Source organism: Salarias fasciatus (genome assembly GCF_902148845.1).
Source record: "Salarias fasciatus chromosome 7 unlocalized genomic scaffold, fSalaFa1.1 super_scaffold_4, whole genome shotgun sequence".
Taxonomy (NCBI): Eukaryota; Metazoa; Chordata; class Actinopteri; order Blenniiformes; family Blenniidae; genus Salarias; species Salarias fasciatus.
Window position 1 is genome coordinate 24,828,992 of NW_021941229.1, and position 24,914 is coordinate 24,853,905.

Here is a 24,914-nt window from a genome sequence, read left to right on the forward strand (position 1 = left end):
ATCTCTAAAGTGCATATCATTTTGTATTACTCATTTCTTGTGTTCGCAAATTTGTGTTGATCTGAGCCATTGTTTTAGCTTAGTTTTAAAACTTTTAAAGCTTGTGGCCTCCCTCACTGTTACTGGCAAGTTGTTCCACTGAGCACCGCCTTTATAAGACAGCACACTCCGACCAATGACAGTTTTCCTGATGGGGGCCTCACAGTCTCCTCTGCTTACGGCCCTGGTGGTGATTGAAGCACTTCTGAATCTTATGAAGGTTTTAAGTGGTGGTGGAGCTAAGCCATGTTAAGTATTATAAATTAGACAGATTTTTGGGGAGCAGACCTTAGCTGGATTGTTGGAGAACACCCTGCTCATTCTCCTGGTCTCTACTTCTTTTGTGTATCTCTTTAGGTGGGTAGCTCGGACTGTGAGTCGTTGCTTAGCAGTCTCCAGTGCCTCAGTTATTGACAGCTTTCTGCATTGCTTCTGCAGTTCTTTCTTGAGATTCATCTCTCTGCTTTGTTCTGTGAGGAAGCCAACTTATCTCTGTGTTGCCATGTTTTTTGCCTCTCACCTTCTTCTCCATGAAGGTTCTTGGTCACTCCGGCTGCTCATGCTGTTAATCTTGTAGCCAAGCATCTCCAGGATAACGATTGCTGTTGCATATGTGGCAGGAGCATATGGTTTTGGGAAACCAAGTTAAATGTTCAGAGAGAATGATTTTTCAACGCCACCTGGAGAGTCGGCTCCAGGACAAATTCAACCCAGTACAGAGTAAGACGTGCTAGGTGTGGACATGAAGCAGGACGTGAGTCATAATACACAAAAATACAAAATTAATTTTATTCTTAGAGTCACAAATGTTAAAATACTATAGGCCTATAGAACACTTCTTAATTATTTCAACTTATTAAGCACAGTAAAAAGGAATCACAGGAACACTTATACTGGTGGAGGATTGATTACTGCAGTGAAGTTGGTTGTTTTACAAAATAAACAATAATGCACAAAAGCAGCAACACATGCAAAAGTAAATGGGAAGCAACAAATTAAGCACAAGCCATGCAAAGCAAATATGAACAACAAGCAAAAAAACAAAAAAAACATGCAAAGCAAAAAACACAAAAGGCAAGCAATAAGCAAACTTTGAACAAAATACAGAACTGCAATGAAATCAAAACTCACTCACTGAAGGAATAGTGCCTGCGACAAAATAAAATAAATATTAGCTGCCTATCCGCACAGTCTGTCCAGATGAAAAAAGGCTACTGTAGCCTATGACAGAGGATGGCACAAATTAATCCCAGCGCCCCTGAACACTCCCCGCAGGAGCGTGCAGGAGCTCCATAGGGGAAGCTCGTCGCGGTGGTTGCTGGCGAGGTGTGGGCTGCAAGACGTGCAGCCTTAACTTAAACCCTGGAGATGATGTGGAACAGCGCAGGACAAGGCAACGGGTCCTTTCTAGGAGCGGCGGCCCTCGTTGTGGACCGCACACTGGAGATTGGTGCCTACAATGGAGACACGAACATTAAAACGTTGTGGGGAAACTAATCTAAACACGGTTGGATCTTACCTGCTGGAGCAAGCACACGCGCACAGGCAGCAGGAGGAGGGGGAGAGCCAATGAGGATATTAGTGACTAATCCCTGCTGCAGCTCCGATCTTCAAGCGTAATTTGGGATCAGCATTGGCCCGAGCCAAAAATGACAAGGCAGAACAACGAGCAGCTTACCCCGAGCGAGGAGTCCCAAACTCGGGGCGCAAACTGAAATGGATCGCCCGAGGCACACAAGCGTGCTCCAAACCAGGAAATCTCGGCTGGTTACCAAACGCTGCAACCACCGCACCGAAACCAAACGTGCGCGCGCACGCAGACCACCCACTAAGCTTAAAAGCTCAGTTTGGTGCCACCTTCCAATCACAGCCCTGGTAAGATGCACACCATCATGCCACACATATAACAGCTGATTGGTCTCAGTGATGGTGCAGGTGGGGATACTTTGCAGTGCTGTGTTTACATCTTCCAGTAGAGATTCCAACGGTACTTTATTATTATTTAGCCTTGGCTAGCAGGATACATTACATTCAGGATACATCTCAAAACATGCAGGTTTGTATCTGACCACACAATGTTTAAAGAATTTCTATACTACTGTTGAATTTCACTGTTCATAAATTAGATGAGAGCAAAAGCATCAATCTGCATGAAGTCAAAATAATAGCAAGGTTTGGTTTTATTCAGAACAGAGAGGAGCCAGCTGAGGTGGCTCGGGCACCTCTTTGGGATGCCTCCTGGACGCCTCCCTGGGGAGGTGGTTCAGGTGGTTTAACTGCTTGCTCAATGGAGCAACTGACGTGCTTTGTGTTCTGAGAATGTTCAATTTTGCAATTTTCTCTGCGATCTCAATTTCCAGTTGTAATTTCTCTTTCCATTTGCGCAGCTGTTCCTCCTCTTCTTCCAGTTGTAGTCTTGCTCTCCTCTTGCGCAGCTCTTCTTCCTCAAGTGCATGTCTTTCATCCAGAGATCTTTGTCTTTCAGCTAAAGCAGCCAGCTCAGCTTTAGCTATCAAGCATGCAGATGAAGTTGTGGAGTGCATGGTTCGAGAGCTTTTGTGAGATCCAACATTAGAAATACTGTCACTTGGCTTCATTTTGTCCTCTTCATTCTCATCACAAGCATTTAATAAAGGTTCATTTGTTTCAGTTTGTTCCACAAGACCCACGTTCTCATTCATTTGAATTAATCATTGTTCGGTTTCCTTTATCCACGGTCTTGCATCATTTTGGAATGTTTCAGTGTATTTCATGATGCTTGAAAACCATTCAGTTTGTTTATCAACCTCCTCTTGTGGCAGCAATGGCATCAGTTCATCATGAACTTTTTCAGCGCATACATTAGAGCCCGTTCAAATTTCCCAGAAATCCTTTTATTTGAAGCACTTTTTTTTTTTTGTTTCAGAAGAGCTTTTTATTTCCGGTATCATTCCTTTCATTTTGTTCACAAACCCCTTGCGACTCTTCCAGACTGGGTTTCAGTCTCACGCTGCATCAAACTCATTCAAAGTCAGTCCACAGAGAGTGATGATGAGCGTTTTATTCAAGCAGCGGCTTCATCGGCATCCCAACCTAAAAGCATCAAGTCACCAAGGAAGTAGTAAACGACTGACGTCATCGCCGTACGACCCGAGCCACACATCACACAAGCTTCCTAACCGAGCTGCATTTCCTCCTGCATCAAACACCTTCCAACCAAGGGCTCTCCATAATTAACGCTCACAAGTTCCTTATCCACACGAGCATGAAGCAGGCAGCTTACCTGACTTCACAAGTGGCGTGTAGATGTGGCTTTATTTTCTATGTTGCTGTGCGGCACGTTGCGTCTTACTTGTAGGTTCCGTTGTTTCTTGTCTCGGCTTGCGGGCGATGCCCTCCTGGATGCCCTTTTTTTGTTGACAAATGAAGTGGCGACTTGTCGCCCTGAGAGGAAAGTTCGGGTCCAAAATGTGTCAGACGGGCTGCCGACTTGTCCATGAAACACACCAACACTCAGGATATGGTTCAGGTGGTTTGATTGCTTGCTCAATGGGGCAATCACGGACATCAGATTCAGAATCAGAATACCCTTTATTGTCTTTGCAACAAGTTACTGAAGTTACAAGTTGCAACGAAATTACTTGGGTTTTAAAGACGCCCAGGCAGCCAATTACGGCGGAGTTAAAGAAACTCAGACAGAAATTGGAGGAGGGGGGTAGGGGTGGTGGTAAAAAAAAAAGATACGTCAGTTCAGATCACAGTTCCAAAAGGGAGTCGTGATTACAAGTGAGAGACCAAAAAAAAGCCAACCTGTGCACATATACAGCAAGACGCGTGAGACAAGTTGCTATCAGACTAACAGATCAGCGGTCGCAGCTATAACATCAGCGTAACATGTCATCACCGCTAGTCGTCAGCAGAAAAGTGTGGTGGAGATGTTGAGAGTGGGGAGGGAGTGTGTGTGGCATGTAAGTGGCATTTCAGTTCATCAGTCCTTGTACGTGTGTGTGTGGTTTGACCCGCCTCCCCTTTGCGCTCCAACTCGGATGGTAGTTGCTGGGACGGCCTTGAACGAAGCAGTCCAAAAATAAACTTGGGTAGCAGCTGGGAGAGAGAGAGAGGGAAGAAAAAGAGAGCAATCAATGTTGTACCTGAATTTTCAGGGAGATTGTTTTGTCTTCCAGGGGCACCAGACATAATCATAAGTTATCTTGTTTTAGTGTGGAAGGAGCCATTTGACCTTCCTTTTCTCGGTTTCTCCACATTTCAGACAGAAGCTGGTTTAACCTTCTCGGTGATGGTGACATCCAACTTGCCTCTCAATCGTCCATAACTCAAACTGTCCACCTTTCGAAAAAGTTCGCACAAACGGTCAGTCTCAGCTTTTGCCCGTTGATTTCAAAAGACCGTCCTCCCTTGGATGTCTTTTGTGGTGGCGGTCTTCTTAATCCTCCAGAGGATCAGGTCGCAGCACAAGCTAATCAGCAGCAGGCCGATCATCATAAATAAAAAAATGTAATCATCCACAATGACCTTGACGGACAGGGGTGCCAGCCATGTGACACCCCTCCACTTCTCCCGGGCGTCTATCACATACCCAGCATGCCGAGTCCCGTCCAGACAGACAGGATCCCCCGCTCCTGTGCTCTTTGTTGAAAAACTCATATCAATTGCGTAGAGAGACCAGCTGATCAATTCCATCGTTGATATTTGGTTTATTCAAAAAACCAAGTCAAGTGATTCCTCCAGTAAAACAGACGAGACAAGAGTGCAGCAAGCAGAGACAAGAGGGAGGGAGAAGCAAACAGGGAGCGACAGAAAAAGCGTCCGCCTCCTCCGAGCGCCAGCAAAAGTGTGAACATACATACAAGCAAACAAGCGTACGAGCGGTCAACAGAAGTTGAGGCACCCACTGTCCTCTCTCCACCTGACCTGTAGGTGAAACACGCCCTTTTGAAACTTCCTCACAATCACCGCCCATCACTGCATGAGTCACGTGACCCAAGCACCCGTGCGCCACCATAGAAACCTGAAACATCCAGTGACACATTCACACACTATATTATGGCTCCTCCAATGGGATTTTTCTGACGATCACATTTCACATATAAGGATTTCTTGATAATATTGTATGTCAGCAGTCATGTGTTGCATGGATCAGGGTGAAGGGCCGTGATAGCCCCTGGTTTTCTCCTGATTTGTCAGACCAATTGCACAAGAGGAATCAACTGTGGGCCAATGCAAGGAAGTCTGGCTCTGAAACTGACTGGCTACTTTTCCGTCAAGCTTGTAATAGCTGCACTGCATCCATTAGAAAAGTGAAACAGGATTATTATCTTTCACAGACCACTGATAGCTTAAATGACCCTAGGAGATGTTGGCAGACCATAAAGTCGCTCTCAACCATCAGTTGCACCTCAGAGCTGCCTCTCAATATAATTGTTGACTCTGTCCCTGTATCAGATAAATCTGAGATGCTTAATTGTTTTAATAAGCATTTTATAGCATCCAGTTCATTGTTTAATCAAACTAATGGTAATTTTCCTTCACCCCCACCTGTCAGTCAAGCCTCGAATAGCCTCACATTCTCCTTCAGTCCCTTCTCTACCAAGGAGGTACATAATGCCTTAAAGGACTTAGACACTCATAAATCAGCAGGCCCTGATAACCTCCCTCCTTACTTCCTGCGTCTGGCAGCAGATAAAATTTGCTGAGTCAGTGTCACATGTTTTCAATCTTTCCATTCAAACGAATGTTATTCCTGATGTATGGAAAACTGCCTGTGTTCTGCCTCTACTGAAAGGTGGTGATCCAGCTTTGCTGAACAATTACAGACCTATTTCAAAACTCTCTGTTTTAGCCAAGGTTCTTGAAAGGCTAGTGAACAATCAGATTGAGGACTACTTGTGTTTGAACGATATATTATCCCCACACCAATCTGGGTTTAGGAAGCAGCACAGTACAGTCACTGCTACAATCAAAGTGCTAAACGATATTATCAGTGCCATGGACGCCAGGAAATACTGTGCTGCCCTGTTCATTGATCTATCAAAGGCGTTCGACACAGTTGACCATAGCATCTTATGCCAGAGACTTTTGAATGGAGGCCTGTCAGATCACACTGTTCAATGCTTCTCAAATTATCTCTCCTGTCGTCAGCAGTGTGTACAATTCGGAGATCTCACCTCTGCCTTTCTTACCACCACTAAAGGTGTGCCGCAAGGTTCAGTGTTGGGACCAACCCTTTTTACCATCTATGTTAACGATGTGGGCCTAAACACGAATGCATCTGTACATCTCTATGCTGACGATACAATCATGTACTGCTGTGCTGACACTGTCGGACAGGTCTTTGAACGTCTGCAATCTGCATTCAACAGAATTCAGAATCACCTGTTCAGCCTCAGGCTGGTGTTGAATGCAGACAAAACCAAGGCAATGTTCTTTTCTAACAATAAGAAGGTTCTTGCTGCCCTTCCTAGTATTCTGTCTGCCCATGGTTCTCTTATTGAGACTGTAGCTTCCTATAAATACTTAGGCTTCACAATAGATGACAGTCTGTGTTTCAAATGCCATATTGATCAACTACTGAGAAAGTTGAAACTAAAGCTAGGTTTTTTTCTTTAGGAATAAATCCTGTTTTTCTTTGAAGGCCAGACAGCGTCTTGTTGCGACCACCTTCTTGCCTCTGCTGGACTATGGTGATGTTGTGTACAGGAATGCGTCGGCTCACTCTCTGACTCTGTTGGATTCTGTATATCATGGAGCACTGAGGTTCATTACCAGCTGTAAACCACCGACACATCACTGCATGTTATACTCCATTGCCAACCTATCATCGCTATCCCAGCGCAGAACCATGCACTGGTATATATTTATTTATAAATCCATCCTGGGCCTGGTGCCTTCTTACCTGTCTGAGTACATGTCACCTTCTCGGTCACGCTACAGTCTCCGTTCAATAGAAAACTTAACCTTCACCATCCCTCCTGTTCGTACTGAACTTGGAAAAAAGGCTTTTTCATTCTCTGCCCCTTCAACCCGGAACAAGCTACAAAGTGAAATGAAGCTCTCCAGCTTGATTCCCCTTGGTGAATTCAGAAATCGATTAGCAAGGCTGAAGAGCCTGTCAGTAGGGGATTGCTCATGTTTTTAATGTTTTATAATATTATGACTGGTGTTTTACTGCTTCATTTTATTGTTTGTATATTTTGTTTTATTTTTTGTATGTCTGATATTTATTTGCTGCTGCACAGGTCTCTCTTGCAAATGAGACCCTGGGTCTCGATGGGATAACCTGTATAAATAAAGGTTGAATAAAAACAATAAAAATGGAAGTATGAAGCTGCATGGAGTGAAAAGTTAATTTACAACTCAGTCCTGTTGAAGAGAAAAGAAACAAGAATAAAACCCACTGGATTCACGTCAACATTTTATTTCCATTTCTTGAAAGTTCACATTCATTGTGACAGACCACAAACTGAAATGTTCCTGAAGCAGTCTGAACAGCGTCTGAATCAGTAACGTTTCCTTCAAACTGGATGATTTGTTGTGATTTTGGGTTCAAGCTGGACTTCCTGAACGACATCTCTCACCGTCTTTCATGATTTCATCCATTTGAGAGTATTCCGGTGGTGCAGCAATGAACTACAATAAATCAATCTTTTCCCACATGTTTTACAAGAATGAGTCACCTGTGTGAGTTTCAATGTGGACAAACAAATTACTCTGTTGACTGAACCTTTTAATACGTTTCACAAAAATGAGGCTTCTCACCTGTGTGAATTCCCATGTGGCGCAACAAATGACACCGTTGACTGAACCTTTTGCCACATGTTTCACAAGAATAAGGCTTCTCACCTGTGTGGGATCTCTTGTGGACCAACAAATGACTCAGATGACTGAAACTTTTCCCACATGTTTCACAAGAATGAGGCTTCTCATCTGTGTGAATTCTCATGTGGACCTCCAAATCACACCGCTCAGTGAACCTTCTGCCACATGTTTCACAAGAATGAGGCTTCTCGACTGTGTGACTTCTCTTGTGGACCAACAAACTACTCCGTTGACTGAAACTTCTGCCACATGTTTCACAAGAATATGGCTTCTCGCCTGTGTGAGTTCTCTTGTGGACCAACAAACTACTCCGTTGACTGAAACTTCTGCCACATGTTTCACAAGAATAAGGCTTCTCACCTGTGTGAGTTCTTTTGTGGATCAACAAGTGAGTCTGTTGGCCAAAATCTTTGCCACATGTTTCACAAGAATAAGGCTTCTCACCTGTGTGAGTTCTTTTGTGGATCAACAAATGAGTCTGTCGGCCAAAATCTTTGCCACATGTTTCACAAGAATAAGGCTTCTCACCTGTGTGAGTTCTCATGTGGACCTTCAAATCACGCCGTTCACTGAACCTTTTGCCACATGTTTCACAAGAATAAGGCTTCTCACTTGTGTGAATTCTCATGTGGCGCAACAAACTACTCTGTTGGCCAAAACTTCTGCTACATGTTTCACAAGAATAAGGCTTCTCACCTGTGTGAATTCTCATGTGTCGCAACAAACGACTTGGTTGCCTGAAACTTTTGCCACATGTTTCACAAGAATAAGGCTTCTCACCTGTGTGGGATCTCTTGTGGACCAACAAATGACTCAGTTGACTGAAACTTTTCCCACATGTTTCATAAAGTATCTTCTCATCAGTGACCACTCTGACCTTCGGACATAACTGATGTTTTTCATGGTCAGTTTTCTCACACGTTTCTTCAGAAAGAAGCTTTTCACATTCAGCCTGCTTCTCTGAAACATCAAAGTTGTTCACACTCTTTCTATGAAACACCTCGAGTTTTTTCAGCTTCGCATTTGGAGTTGATTCTGAGTCCATGTGTCTTTTCTCATGGTGGACTTCAGAGTCCTGAGAGGGGAACCGCTCAGTCTCTGGTACTTCTGGTTCACTCAGGTCACTGTGATCCTCAACAGAAGGAACCTTCAAGGTTTCACAATCAAACTTCAGAATAAACTGTTCTCCCCTCTGGCTGGTACTGAGTTCCTCGTGTTCCTCAATCTGTGAGGATTTTGGTTCCTCCTGCTCCTCCTTAAACCAATGAAGTCCTGGTTCTTCTTCTTTGATGTGTGGAGGTTCTGGTTCTTCCTCTTTGATCTGTGGAGGTTCTGGTTCTTCTTCTTCTTTGATCTCTGGAGGTTCTGGGTCGTCCTGTTCTAGACAGTAGTTGGTTTCCTGTTTAAAGAGCTGCTCCTCTCTGCAGTCATGGTCCTGTTGGAGCTCTGCAAGGAAACAAAAGCAGGAGATCAAAGATGATCTTATTAGAATCACAAGAATGAGGCTTCTCACAGAAGTGAGAAAAAACTGTTACTCCAGCAGCCAAACTGAAACCTTTCATTCAAAAACACAGTCCAGTCCCATTGACACTTATTGATCATCTTTAGCTGCTGATTGATTACTTAATTGGATTAACTTTTTCAGGCAGTGTCTTCACTCACCTGCAACATTCTGGAAACTGTTTACTCCACTATCTGAGGTGGAGGGATAATGAGACATCCTGCTTTGAAATGTTGTCAGGAAAAGCCTCTTCAAACAACACCAACCTCCACAACTTTACTGTTCAGACCAGTGAGGGGAAAAGTAGTCCTAGTTCCATCAAGCACATCTGCTCACAGCGTTTCCATACCTGTTCTGTGTAACTTGATCTGAGGATTCCAGTCGACTTCCAGCATTCTGCGTTGGTGACCGATCTCCTCCTCGTACTGAACCACAGTTTGTTGAAACAGGGTGAATATTTCCTCAGCAGCAGCAGTTAGACTCTGGATGGTCAGGTCTCTCACGGAGTGGTGGGAATCGTCTCCTTCACCATCAGTAACAGTCACCTCAACAACATCCTCCTCCTCTTTAATGTGTGGAGCTTCATGTTCCTCCTGCTCCAGACTGGAGCTCGTCTTCTGGTTACCCATGTGTTGCTGTGGACTCTCTGGAGGGAAACAAGACTGAAGTCACTGATGTGATGGATGTGAAGGTTTGACAGGATGGGTGGAAGAAACAGAGCAGGATACACTGAAAATAGAAACGTCAAAAAAAATAAAAAACAAAAAAAAATATGCTCATTTCAGTAAACTGACAGTGCCTGTGGGGTTTCAAGGATAAATGGGAAAACTGTCTGGATGCAACATAACTTTCTCTGAGCTCTGAATCCTTTGTGGGAAGTTTCCAACTTTTTTCCGAACAACACTGGAACGCATCATTACTCTAAACTACTTACTGAAATGTCTGGATTATAAACGTGAACCGTAAAATCTGCACAAACGCGTGTTAGCTCAGACTGGGTGTAAATAAATCACTTCCTCAGTTTGCAAACAGCTCAAACTCCGTTTCCTCTGTTTCTGATCCAGAAGCTGTTTAATACTGAAGCTTTCTGTTATTTCACTGTGAACAAGAACTGCAGCTGCAGCCTCGTTTCTGACTGCAAGCTGTAAAATAAATGTAACGATCCTCCAGGAGTCACATTCATGTGTTCATTCTCACGTTTCAGTACCTGTTCTGTGGAACCTGACTTGATGTTTCCAGTTGATTTCCAGAAGTTTCCCCTGTCGATCAATCTCCTCCTCGAACTGGACGATAGTTTGTTGAAACGCGGTGATTATTTCTCCAGCAGCAGCAGTTAGTCGCTGCTTGATAAACTCTCTCAAAGCCTGAACTGGACTCATTGTTGCTGCAGGAGGTGAAATCTTTCCTCTGAGAGACACAGCAGCACGTCCGCCATGACTTCTTCTTCTCTCCCTTCTTCTTCTTCTTCTTCTTCTTCTTTGTTATTTAGCGGCGGGTGGCACCATTTCAGCCGGCGCATTACCGCCTCCTATCGCTACAGAATGGTATCAAAGAGCAATCCAAATTCTATTTATTAACCCCGTTAAAATAAGGTCTGAGATTAATGCATTCCGACCAGGGGCGGCTCGTCACTAGAGGGGGCCAGGGCGCCGCCCCCCCTACTCGTCACTCACCACTCACTTCATTATCACTCACACTCAAAAGAAAGATAAAAAACTAAATAATAAATTACAAATATAATGGAGTGAATGTTTATCTATTTTTCTATGAGCATAATAAAAACTATATAGGGAATGCTGATGAATTAGGCTTTTTCTTTTTTCTTTTTTTTCCTTTTTTTTTTATTAGCAAAAAACAGTATACAGAGTATACAAATTAAACATAACAGTACAGTGAATGCCAGGGGGTGTGGGGTCAGTAAAAATTGCATTATACAATGACAAATATGTGAAGTTTTGCACTAATATTAATAGTAGTCATAGCTTTTTTGTTAATAGAGTTTTTTAGGGTTGAGACATAAAATAATGTGTCACTGTGAAAATGTTTGAAATTGGGTTTAGTGTTTGAGAATTTACATTTGTGAATATAGAATTTAGCTAATAATATTAATAGATTAATCATAAATACAGCGTCTTTATCTTTATGCTCTCTAAACAAGCAGAATACCACAATTTCCCATTTCAAGATGAATTCCTTCAAAATATTTCTGTGTATGAAGTTACAGAAGTCCTTCCAGAATGTCTTTGAGTGTCCAAAATAGGTGTTGAACAGTCTCTGGATGAATACAGCAAAAAGCACAGTTCACATCGATATCCCTCTTGTATTTAGTCATGAAGTAATTTACAGGATAATATTTGTGAATAATTTTAAAAGATACTTCTTTCACCTTGTTTGTTAAAAGAAACTTGTTTGGGATGGACCAGACCTTTTTCCATAAAATATTATCAACAAATTGATTCCAGTATGAAACAACATGAGGGATAGATACAAGTTCTTTCTGGAACAACACTCTAATGTTTTTGTTGCAGTTTTTGTTTTGAGAAAAGCAAATTTTTCCAATTTGTGTTTCAATGACTTTGGGGAGGGAAACAGAAAGTGGCGTGGGCAAGATTGAACTTTTGAATAGCATAATAATGCCTGAAGGAATAGCATCAAAAAGAACAGCATACTCTTTTGGTGTGACTGGAATTTGATAAATGTTTAAAAATTCTGTATAAGACATAAGCTGCCCTCTAGTGTTGAAAAGTTGACTTACCAACACAATCTGTTTCTCTACCCAATTTCTAAAATATAGAGATTTGTTTTTGTACAAAATGTTCTCGTTATTCCATATGATGTATTTATGTGGTGAGAAGTTGTGCTTAAATATAAGAGACCATGCTAATAATACTTGTTTATGGAATAGAGATAATTTTTCTGGGAGTTTGTCTACATTATAGTTACATCCGAGTATGAAGTTCAGGGCACCAAATTTAGAAAAAATGTGGTGAGGGATCAAGTTCCATATTGAAAAAGGGTTTTTTAGAAAATGTTTGGTCCAATTTATTTTAAAAGTATTGTTAAGAGTGGTGAAGTCCAGGACATTAAGTCCGCCATTTTGAATTAGGCTTTTTCATTCATCCGTGTTGTCCGATTAGTGACGTATATCCGGTTTCCGCTCTGGGGCGCAAAAATCTTTGGCCATGGACCAATGATGTACAGAATTACTATTAGTAATTCTATACATCATTGCCATGGACTCTCGTTGAAAGTTGGACATGCGCAGTAGCTCCTCTTCAATACAAGAGACGGGCCGATTTGGGGGCGCACATTTCATGCGCTCATAGCTGAATACAAAGGGATTATTTTCGTACCACCACCCTCCCGCCATGGGAGGCGCTGACATGTAGCCGACACACAGATCAAGGCAGGAAGTTGGAGACGATAAATTGGAGATGCAGATAAGAACACAGGCCCTGTCCCAATACCCACACTACGCCCTACGGTCCTCAGTGGAGTGTGCACTTAGTTGAAGTGCGCGTAAGGGTTCGAGTGCGTAGGTTACAAGGGTGCAAAAATTGAAGAAGTGGGACGGTGATGGTTACGTCATCGCTTTGCATCACTGCATCAGATCTGCGGCACTAATCATGGCGAGAGTTGGCGTTGTCTTCGGAATTTTGCTTTTGAAAATGATTGCAAAACTGCACCAGCGCTATATAAAACCAATGCATTATTATTATTATTATTATTATTATTATTATTATTATTATTATTATTATTATCATTATTACCAGTTGATGATTTTACGGAGAAAGAAGAGCCAGAAACGAATGTGGTTCATTCGCCAGGCACTCGCCGCTGCGCCAGACTTTCGTCAACCAGTAATTTTAATCTATTGTCTTTTGTTTCATTTTAGCTGACGTGAAGCATCCCCTTGAAAACGAGATGGTGAATCTCAAGGGGGCTTACCTCCATACACAAAATAAATAAATGGCAAGTATAAATATAAATATACTAAACGTGTGCAAATTTCACTTTTGCTTCGTCATTCCACTCCACGTTATGGTTAATTCAGTATCCGTAAATACAAAACGGTGCATTTATCAGTGAAATAATAATTCACATTCGATGTATCTTTCTAAGTAACAGTGCTAACCCACAGGTACATCATAATAAAAAAATCAAATATCGTAATACTTACATTTGAAAATACATTTTTTTGGCGCCGGAGCGTCGCTGACCACCGCCATGTTTTTCTGTCTTGTCGGCCGTTAGGAACTGTGGGTAATCTCCTTCGGCTGAGTCCGCTCCGATGCGGGCTTCGCTGGAGTGTGGATCAAGGGCGCAAAGGGGGCGGGGCCAAAGAGCACTCTGGAGGATTGGGACACCCTACGCACTCACACCCCTCAGCGGGAACGCGCAATTGAGGGGCACAAGGGTGGGAGTGCGAGTATTGGGACAGGGCCACAGAGGCAGTGTATCTCAGCTGGCAGACAAACGCCGCACACTGGGTCCACTTGATCTTCAGAGTAGCTACAGAGGTAAGTTAAATAGTGTAAATGGTGTACACACAATGTTTTTAATACTGCTATATTGTGAGACACACATCTTAATATAGGCCCTCCAGAAAATAATAGTCTGCTTTTATAGAAGTGCTATGTCAATTTGCGTTGTTGACATAAAATTAACACATTTAAATCATAAAATAAATAGTTTATCATCATTGAGAAATTTGCTTCTCTCAAGGACAGAAGGGCAAAATTTGTGTACAAAAAGTAGTAATACAAAAGTATTGTTGCTTTTTGCACTTGTGATTTATGTAAATACAATAATTTAATTCTTAAGTACATGTTTGCTTGCTTTTTTATCTTGGTTGTTCAGAATTGTTTTGTGGCCATAAATTAGGTTTGTTTGAAAGAAATTCTGTGACCACAATTTTCCCTCTGACTTTGCATCTATCTTAAATTTAATTCAAAATATTTTAAAAACTCTTTAATTCATTAAAATCAACAGAAATCCTGTTTTTGGCATCTGCCTATTTTGGAGTTTGGAGAAAAGTGCACCAGCCGCCACTGATTACGACTATATACCACACTATTCAGGGAAAACTGATGAATTCCTTCTTTACTTAATTCCTCTTTGGAAATGGACCTTTCACTATCGTAATGAGAGCAATCAAACAAAACATGCAAAACAGTTTCTGGAGCATTATTATTACATTTCTCACAATACCCAGTCATGCGCTTTCCAATTACATGCAGAGAACTATTTAAATAGGTGTGACCCAACATTAATCGATTGACTACTGTTTGCTCTTTTCTTGTTCTTCCTGTGCTCGGAACTGATTTTCACACACTGTTGATAATAGTGAATCAAAGTCTTCCCCGAGTTTCTGTCCTCCATCTCATTTGCCGTTGTTCCATAACCTTGGACCATATCAGTGATTTCCCCTCATTCTTAGACAGAGATAAATTTACATCGATGCTATTCCTAAAAAGAGCCTTTGCCACCCTATCTGCTGATTCCTTCCCGATGAAGCCCATATGACCTGGAACCCACATGACACACAGACATCCCCTGCTGAATGAGAAACGTATATAAACAAACAAAATATCTTGCCTTGCAGATTTATAAGAACTCAGGCTGTTTAGGACTGACACAGAATCTGAACATATTAAAAAGGCACTTTATCTGGCTTTGCTAACCCATTTTAAAGCTTTCACGATCGCCAATAACTCAACGGTATATACAGACAAACAGTCTGGAGCTCTGGAGCCCTCTGAATATTTAAACTCAGGAACAACTACACCGAGACTAGATCTCTGCTTATCAGGGTCTTTGGATTCTTCAGTAAAGATTTGCACACAGTCGGAATACATTAGCTCAACCCTAAGGAATACTCCACCCAAAAAACGATTTGGCCTCATTTTCTACTCACCCTCATGCTGAGAAACACTCTGGAGCATTGTTTTGATGGTTCAAATGCAGATGGAGGTACTGGGGGGATTTTCGTTGTCAATAAACACAGACCGACCGAGCCCGAAAGAAAAAACGGTCCATAAAGTCCACAAAACATGCCCATTTTCCTTCATACTGCTTGTCCTCTGTAACCCAAGTGTCCTGAGCGCGTAAGGTCCATAATTAATTCTAAACGAGGTCAGTGGCCAGTTGTTGTCTCTGACACAGTTCTATGTTGTTGTTGTTGTGTTTGCAAATAATAGTTACTAGACGTAACTAAAGTTCTTCGAGTGTGTGCGCGCCCACCTCCAGGCTTCGCTATTAGTAACCTCCTTTGGCACCAGCCAGACACTGAGACAGATAAAAGCAGCTGCCGCGCCAATCCTGTACGTGCGGTGGCGCATCCCACGCCTCTCACCATGGCTATATAGCCAGGTGAGCCCTTCAATCTCCCTTCTTTGAGTCAGCTCACAGGAGAGAGGCAGTCCAGCTGGGATTGTAGGTAGGTGGGCATGCACACACTTGTTGAACTGTAGTTACATCTAGTAACTATTATTTCTACTCCGTGTGGTGCTTAGCCCACCTACGGGCTTCGCTATTGGTAACATACCAAGGCGGAGGTCGTAGGGATAAATGTACCCCCAGCTGGACAGGCTGAGCAACAGGACCCCTGTCCCCGCTTCAGACCAACAAAGCCACTGAACCCACGCGCATATCCACAAGATGGGAGTGCACAAAAGTAGACACAAAAGACCAGGAGGCAGCCACAGTGACTCCACTGCGCAGAGCCGCCAACACAGAGACATCTCATCTGGAGTGGGCCCGAACCACCGCCGGTAGTGGGCGGTTCCGTGCCTCATAAGCTGCCTTAATAGCACCACCAACCCAGTGGGCAAGGCACAGGGACGACAGCGGGGCTCCATGCCCCCTGGCTCCAAACCCCATAAACAGCTGGTCTGGTCTGTACGCTCGACTCAGCAATGCAGAGCCCTGGCCAGACACATAAACCGCAGCCGTGCCTCGTCCACTGGTGAGCCAGGTGAGGTGCAAGGTGCACTGATTCGGATCACCCTTGAACGAAAGTCCGAAGTGATGACTTTTGGGTGAAAGGCCAGGTTGGGCCAGAGATGAAGCAGCTCACCATCCTGGCTGAAGGACAAGCAGGAGGAGTGGACCAAAAGGGCGAACAGATCTCCAACGCTTTTGGTAGAGGCCAAGGCCAAAAGGAGCACAGCCTTAAAGACAGATAGCAGAAATCCGCCTGTTCCAAAAGTTCGAACGGAGGCCCCCCAGGCCCTCCAACATGGTGTGGAGGTCCCATGGGGGAACCACATCTCTAGAGGGAGGCCTCAGCCTACAAACACCCCTTAAAAAGCGCTTCACCAGTGGGTGGGTGCATGCCGAGAAACGCCCAAAGCCCTCGTGCCCCGTCGTGATGGCCGATGCAAACACCGCGAGGGTGGATGCAGAGCAGCCACTATCCAGAAGTCCTTGTATAAAAAAAAAACAAACCCCGCCGGCGGTGCAGAAGCCGGGCTCCAATCCCTTCTCTGAACACCATGATGCCAAGAGGCGCCACTGAGACCTATAGGCCCTGATAGTAGGGGAGGCCCTGGCACTCTGGATAGTGGACACCACCGCTGGGGGGAGATCTAGCTCCGCTTGGGTTGTCCGGGGCTACCACCACAATGTGAGGGCTCCACAACCTCACCCTGCGCAGCAAATGAATCAGGAGGTGGGTTGGAGGGAAGACGTACAGGAGCCCCGAAGGCCAAACCCCATGAGCCAGGGGGTCTACCCCGAGAGGGGGTTCGTCTGACAACCTGAGCGAGAACCAAAGTGGGTACGGTGCGTTCTCTGCGCTGGCGAAAAGGTTGGCCACAGGGTGGCCGAACCTGTGCCAGATCTGGGTTATCACTCGGGGGAGATACCACTCTTCAGGTAGTGGGCCTCCTAGAGACATCCTGTCCGCACCGACATTGCAAGCCCCGAGCACGTGTCGTGCTTTTAGAGAGGACAGGTGAGAATCTGCCCATAGCAGAATCTACTGCCTTGCGGTGCAGGGACGGGAATCTGGTCCCCCCCTGTCTGTTCAGGTAGGCCACCACGGTGGGGTTGTCCGACCTGACCAGGACCTCTTTGTCCAGCAGCCTGGACTGTAAATGAAGCAGCACCTTCTGCACCACAGTCATTTCCAAAACAGTGATGTGAGAGGGCATGGACTCCCAGACACCGCCCACAGCAGAGTGGTCTGGAACACCTCGACATGATGCGAGACGCAGCCCATATGCATTCCCTGTTGGAGGTGACCCGGGTTCATCCAGGATGCAAGATCCTCCAGTGTCGAGGGCAGAACAGGAACCTTCCTGTGTCTATCCCTCACCGACCAAAGGCGGAGGCGTACCGCCGGGTGGGCCACCGCCACCATGCCCAGGGCGACCCTCACCTGGTGGACCCGCACAACGGGTGACGTCGCCAGAGTCCGCAGCATTGACAGAAGTGAGGATTGTCTCTCCCTGGAGAGACGAGCCGTCATGGTCAAAGCATCCAGCTCCAGGCCCAGGTACCTGGTCCACTGGGCCTGAATCAGCGCACTCTTTTCTTTGATCACAACCAAGGCCAACTTTGTGATGTGTTGTGAAACCCAGGCTGTGTGCTCCACGGCTTCCTGCCGAGAAGACACCAGCACCAACCAGTCATCAATGTAGGTGAGGATTCTCAAACCTCAATGACAGAGGGGCTCCAGCGCAGTCTCGACGCATTTGAAGATGGTGCATGGAGCGAGGGAGGAATCGAAGGGGAGGGGGTTGTACTGAAAACAGCGATCCCCAATGTTAAATCTGAGAAACTCCCTGTGCCTCAGAAGAGAGGGGATGTAGAAAAAGGCATCCTTGAGATCGATTGACGTCATCCAAACCCCAGAGCGGACACTCTCCAGGAGGTGTTTGACCGTCAGCATGCGGAACCTCCTGGTGGTCACATGAGAGTTGGAGGTGCGCAGGTCCAGAATAGGCCCCACTTCCCCCCTGCTTCTTGGAGCCAAGAAATAGGGGGAGTTAAAACCCGAGTGCGCCTCCACCAGGTCCACCTCCATTATTGGGCCTCTGCGCAGAAGAGAGGACACCTCCTCCAGGAGCGCAGCCGTCTCAGAGGGGCAACTGAGCCATGTGCAGAGGATGCCACAGGATGGGGGTGGACGACGTGCAAACTGCAGGGCGTAACCGTTTCTCAGCATCCTGGACAGCCAGGGTGAGAGCGGGCCCAGCACGTCTCCCTGTGTGTGGAAGTGAAGTGTCAGCGGTTGCATTGCGTTCACACCCAGAAACACCGGCTCACCTGCCGTCTCGGAGTACAGGCGCTGGGGCCTCCCCAGAAAAGGTCATGCGTATCCTTGGCTAGGGGTGGGAGGAGAAGCCAGGTGTCCTTCTAACTCCTGCCAAAATGTGGCGGCTGATGCAGATGAAGCGGCCGTGAGCTCAAGTCGCATCGAGCCAGCGGCACCGTGATCAGACCCGGGCAGCGGGGAGACAGCACCACACTGCCTACAGCGCAGGTGCCGTCACTCATGGACCTGGGCCGGTCATACTTTCCCTGGCTCCGCCGCGAGCCCGGCGGAGAAGAACAGGCGAAAGATGCGGGAGAGGAACGCTCAGTGCTACTGGCCTGGGAGTGTGCAGGCAGCGCGAGCAAGGGGCGCGTCGAGCTAGCGGCGCTGTGATCAGACCCGGGGCGGTTATATTTTCCCGGGCTCCACCGCTGATCAGACGTGGAGCTAGCGGGGTGACAGGGCGCCTCCGCTGACGTCCCTACATCTCCGCGTAGAGACATGCCAAGGTCGTTGGGGAGGGGTGCTCAGCGATCCTGGCCGGGGAAGGCCCAGGGCCCATGAGCCGGGGCGTGTCACATACCACCATTCCGGCGAGCGCGAGGCATCTGGCCTCAGCCAGAGCGTCCCCGGCTGCCTCTGTCTTCTCCCGTGTAGCGGCCGAAGAAGAGGGGGAGACACCCCTGTCGAGCTTAGTCCACCTCTGTGGCGTGAGCGCGATCACTAGAGGTGTAGCTCTTAGTGATGAAACGGGCCTGACAGCCTATTACATATGTTGCGGTACAGGAGCGAGAGGGAGGAGGCCTCCGTGACACCGGAGCCTCGTTACATTTTGCATGTTCGGCACCCAGGGGAGGCTGCAGTGAACACAGCCGCGAGACGCTCCCCTGGTTCGCGGTGCAGAAGTGGGAGTCACGGCTCCCATGAAGGCAGCCCGGCACTCAACTTCTTCTGGTGGGAAGAAGAAGGCAGGCTGAACAGGAAGCACGCTGAGCTTGAGCTTACCTCAGGGCAGGTGAAGCAGCGGTCCTTTCGGTCCCTCTCGTGCAGCGGAGTCTCGCAGCTGCAGCAGGTGAAGAGCCCAATGCCGTAAGGCAAGTTATCTCGGGCGGACTTGTCCGTCTTTGTCTTTGGCTTGCATCGATCTAGATCTCAGGAGCTGAGAAAGAAGAAGGGAGATTGAAGGGCTCACCCGGCTATATAGCCATGGTGAGGAGTGTGGGATGTGCCACCGCACGTACAGGATTGGCGGGCAGCTGCTTTGATCTGTCTCAGTGTCTGGCTGGCGCCAAAGGAGGTTACCAATAGCCAAGCCTGTAGGTGGGCTCAGCACCACACAAAGTAGAACTATATTTAAACGACTGTTAATATTTAGGATGTAAAACCAGAGTAAATAACTGATTTATTAAAGGTGCATTAAGGAGTTTTTCAACTTTAAAAATACTTACTTTCCACCATAAATATGTTACAAATATTCAATGATGTGTAGAATGTGCCCTGACATATTCATTGCAAGTACCACTAACAGCGCTAAATCGTCACTTGAAAGTTGCAGTGCTGGTCTGGCAATTTGCATTTCTTGGGGAGAATTTGAGAGGATGTGACGTAATGCGCGCTCCCGTTGGCCTGACTTCCTTCACTTTCGTTTTGTCCACCATTACTCCGCCAGAAAAGACCAGCTTCTAGCACTGCCACAACTCCAGCACAGACCCCACAAGGCAAAAGAAATTTAAAGGTTACTTGAGCACCAAAAGAGCGAGGAAGGAGTTCCCCTCTTCCGTGCACGTACATGGACGCAAGCCACAGACACCAGCGTTTCACTAAGCTGCAGTTACACCTAAGGCCTGCAGGGGCCGTTGTTTCACATGAATTGTGCAAACTCCTTAATGCAGGGTTTCCCAACCCTGGTCCTCGGGGAACACTATCCTGCATGTTTTGGATGTTTCCCTCTTCCAACACACCTGATTCACATGACCAGCTCGTTATCATGCTCTGCAGAAGCCTGATCACAATCCTGATCATTTGAATCAGGTGTGTTGGAAGAGGGAAACATCCAAAACATGCAGGATAGTGTTCCCCGAGGACCAGGGTTGGGAAACCCTGCCTTAATGCACCTTTAAGTATGAGTTACTTCAATATTCAGTGAAAGGAGATGAGAGAAGAGGGGGGGGGGGGGGGGGGGGGGGGGGGGGGGGGGGGCAAAAAGGAGGGAGAGGGAGAAAGGAGACACCATTTATCATTTCTTTAATTTAACCACCAGGGGGCGCAGGAGCACTCAGGTGATGAGCTGCAGGTGTGTGAGAGGGACAGAGAGGCACCCAGCTGCAGACAAGACGGTGATTGTGAAAGTGAATGGAACATACAACCCCGAGACGTATCACAACCTGGCCCAAGTTTTCAGTAAGAGCAAGGCCCTCTCTCTGCCGCCACACAGACCTTATGACTGTCCCATCGATCTGCTTCCAGGAGCCACATTGCCCCACAGCCGGCTGTACAATCTTACCCAGCCTGAGCGCACCGCCATGGAGACCTACATTCGGGAGTCCCTGGCGGCTGGCACCATTCGTCCCTCTTCTTCTCCGGTGGCGGCGGGGTTTTTCTTCGTCAGCAAGAAGGACGGCTCTCTGAGACCCTGCATTGATTTCAGAGGTCTAAATGACATCACCGTTAAGAACCGTTATCCGCTGCCCCTGCTTAGCTCTGCCTTCCTTCCTCTGCACGGTGCCACGGTGTTCACTAAACTGGATCTCCGCAACGCCTATCACCTGGTTCGCATTCGTGAGGGGGATGAATGGAAGACCGCATTCAACACCCCACTGGGCCATTTTGAGTGCTTGGTTATGCCATTTGGACTCACTAACGCTCCTGCAGTTTTTCAGAACCTCATGAATGATGTGCTCCGAGACTTCATTGATCGCTTCGTTTTTGTGTACCTTGACGATGTCTTGATCTACTCCCGCAGTACCGAGGAACACATCCAGCATGTCCGTCTGGTCCTGGAGAGACTCCTGAAGAACCACCTGTATGTTAAGGCTGAGAAGTGTGAGTTCCATCAGTCCACTGTGTCCTTCTTGGGTTTCATCATCTCACAGGGAGAGACTTGCATGGATCCAGCTAAGCTGGCAGCGGTACAGGAGTGGCCTCAGCCGGAGAATCGGAAGCAGCTTCAGCGGTTCCTGGGTTTTGCCAACTTCTACCGCCGGTTCATCAGGAACTACAGTAAGGTGGCTGCGCCCCTCACTGCTCTCACGTCCACCACTCGTCCATTTGTTTGGTCTCCGGAGGCCGCAAAGGCCTTCCAAGAACTCAAGGTTCGATTCACTGTGGCTCCCATACTAATTCAGCCTGATCCCAGTCTCCAGTTTGTGGTAGAGGTAGATGCCTCGGAAACCAGAGTGGGAGCCGTTCTGTCTCAGCACCCAACCTCAGACAACAAGCTTCACCCCTGTGCCTTTTTTTCTCCCCGCCTCTCACCAGCAGAACGCAATTATGACATCAGCAACCGAGAGCTTGTGGCGCTCAAGCTGGTGTTGGAGAAGTGGAGGCACTGGCTGGAGGGGGCTGAGCAGCCATTCATTGTGTGGACTGATCACAAGAACCTTGAGTATGTGCATTCTGCTAAACGTCTGAACTCCCGCCAGGCCCATTGGACTCCGTTTTTTGGACGTTTCAACTTCACCTTGACCTACCGCCCGGGGTTGCGAAACATCAAGCCAGACGCTCTGTCACGCCAGTTTGCCACCGAGGACTCCCCATCAGAACCGGGTTCCATCCTTCCCCAGTCCTGCACCGTCGGATCTCTCACATGGGTGGTGGAGTCTCTAGTGCAACAGGCTCAACAGCACGAGCCAGGTCCAGGTAACGGCCCCGCTAACTGCCTGTTTGTGCCCAGCTCTGTCCGCTCTCAGGTCCTGCAGTGGGGACACTCTTCTCAGCTTTTCTGCCACCCTGGAGTCACCCGCACCTTGGGAGTTCTGCGACAGAGGTTTAGGTGGCAATCGATGGACAAGGACACGCGGGAGTTTGTGGCGGCCTGCGTTGTCTGCGCCCGGAATAAGACATCCACTTGGCCCAGTTCTGGCCTCCATCAACCCTTGCCGGTGCCTAGTCAGCCGTGGTCCCATATTGCACTGGACTTCGTCACTGGCCTGCCTCCCTCCAACGGTAAAACCACGATCCTCTCTATTGTGGACAGGTTTTCCAAGGCTTCCCACTTTGTCGCCCTCTGTAAGCTGCCATCGGCCAAGGAGGCAGCAGACCTGCTCGTTACAGAAGTCTTCCGCGTGCATGGCATCCCTGCGGATATCGTGCCCAACCGGGGACCTCAGTTCACCTTGGAGGTTTGGAGAGCATTTTGTTTGGCGTTGGGAGCCAAGGTGAGCCTTTCATCTGGTTTCCATCCCCAGCCTAATGGTCAGACGGAGCATCTGAATCAGGAGATGGAGACCCTGCTCCGGTATTTTTGTGCGGAGGATCCTGTGGCCTGGAGCGCTCACCTGCCTTGGGTGGAATACGCGCATAACTGACAGGTTAGCTCCTCTTCAGGCTTGTCTCCTTTTCAGTGCTCTCTGGGGTACCAGCCCCCTCTGTTTCCGTCCCGGGAACAGGAGTTGGCTGTCCCTTCCGTTCAAGCTGCGATGAGGAGGTGTGAACGGGTCTGGAAGAGAGCGCGGGCTGCCCTGCTCAGGTCTTCCCATAGAATGGAGCAGCAGGGCAACCGTAAGCGGACCGCCGCTCCCATCTATTCCCCTGGACAGAAGGTCTGGTTGTGGGCCAAGGACCTGCCCCTCAGGGTGGAATCCAGGAAGCTGGCCCCTCGCTTTGTGGGACCGTTCGAAGTGGAGAGGATCACCAATCCCTGTGCAGTGCGTCCCAAGCTTCCCTCCTCCATGCGCATCCACCCCACCTTCCACATCTCTCAGGTCAAGCCTGTGGCCGAGAGTGACCTGGTCCCCCCTGTCCGTGCCCCGCCTTCGCTCAGGATGTTGGATGGCGGCCTGGTTTATACTGTGCAGCGGCTTTTGGATGTGCGTCGCCAGGGTCGAGGGGTCCAGTACCTGGTGGACTGGGAGGGTTATGGACCAGAGGAGCATTCCTGGGTCCCCCGGTGCCGCATTATGGACCCCAGTCTCGTCCGGGAGTTTCATCGCCGCCATCCTGGGCGATTGGCGCGTGTGCCTGGAGGCACACGTAGGAGGAGGGGTACTGATACGGCCAGCCCCCCGCCGTCATCGTAGGGAGGCTGTTTGTTTGATTTTCAGGTTGGCGGTGCTGGAGCAGGTTTTCGGAGGCGTGGTTCCAGCTCATCAGCCAGATGAAGTTCAGTTGCTCTCCCCGGTCACTATTTAAGTGGCGTCCTTGGCTGGAATCGGCGCTGGATCTTAGCATCTACTAACGTGTGTTAGCCGTGCCTGCTTCGACCTGCTCTTGTGAACTTTGAACTCACTCTGTTTTCTCCTCTGTTCTCAGTCTGGGATCCGCTCTGCCTGTCGCACACCTTGCAGCCTCCTGTCGCTCCTGCCGCCCGCCTGCTCCAAATTACTTCCGGACTCGGATCCAAATCTTGGACTGGAACTTTGCCGAGAGCCACCTCGGACCCAGCTTGGTCCAACTCAGCTTCTGTACTCACCTTCAGTTCTCCGAATAAATCAGTTTTTTTCACTCGCCACCTGTTCTCCCGTGTCGTCTGCACCTGAGCCTCCGACCCGACCCATAACAGAATGTCAACAAACTTTATTTGAGCTCCCAAAATTAACGACAAGCCTACAAGATGGTGACAAGGGACAGCACATACAGTCTGGTGCATGACGCTCTTTCACTATTCCAGAGGATTATGATGTTAATTCTGGTCAGAGGAGAGCCTGGATAGATGGAAAATTACCACAAAATGGTAAGGTAATAAAACATGTTGTGTTTGGTGTGAACAGCTTTGACATTTGGTGAAGAAGTGTGTGAGAAACATGCGATCTGAGGTGCTGGCTGTGAATGTAAAGATCGGTTTTGGGTTTGTTTTGCCACTGATGGGAGGTGGTCGGCTCAGAGAATATTCTACCTGGTGTCATCTTAAAGTGTGCAGCAGACGGATCTTGCGTTCTGTTGCGTTTTGTGTCTGGAGGTGCGGGTGAGGGGGGCATGTCGAATCGTTGCATCTGGATTTTAAAGTTGTTATAAAACAAACCCTCAGTCGTCAAAGTGCAGCTGGAGCATTCACTTAGTGAGATTAAGGTTTCTTGTTTGAGACACAATTGATAGAAAACATCCACACAGCACTTTAGTCACTTTTTACGCATGGTGAAG

At 47.3% G+C, this 24,914-nt stretch overlaps 1 protein-coding gene across 1 annotated transcript; it reads right to left on the bottom strand.

Annotated features, from left to right (window-relative positions):
- Window positions 1-7,447: 7,447 nt before the first annotated feature.
- Window positions 7,448-10,804, bottom strand: LOC115383201 (zinc finger protein with KRAB and SCAN domains 8-like). The gene is made up of 4 exons (XM_030085308.1): window positions 10,563-10,804; window positions 9,705-10,001; window positions 8,274-9,300; window positions 7,448-7,937 (listed from the first exon to the last, which is right to left on the bottom strand). The coding sequence occupies exons 1-4, from the start codon at window positions 10,732-10,734 to the stop codon at window positions 7,763-7,765; spliced, it is 1,671 nt and encodes a 556-aa protein (XP_029941168.1). The 5' UTR covers window positions 10,735-10,804; the 3' UTR covers window positions 7,448-7,762.
- Window positions 10,805-24,914: the final 14,110 nt, after the last annotated feature.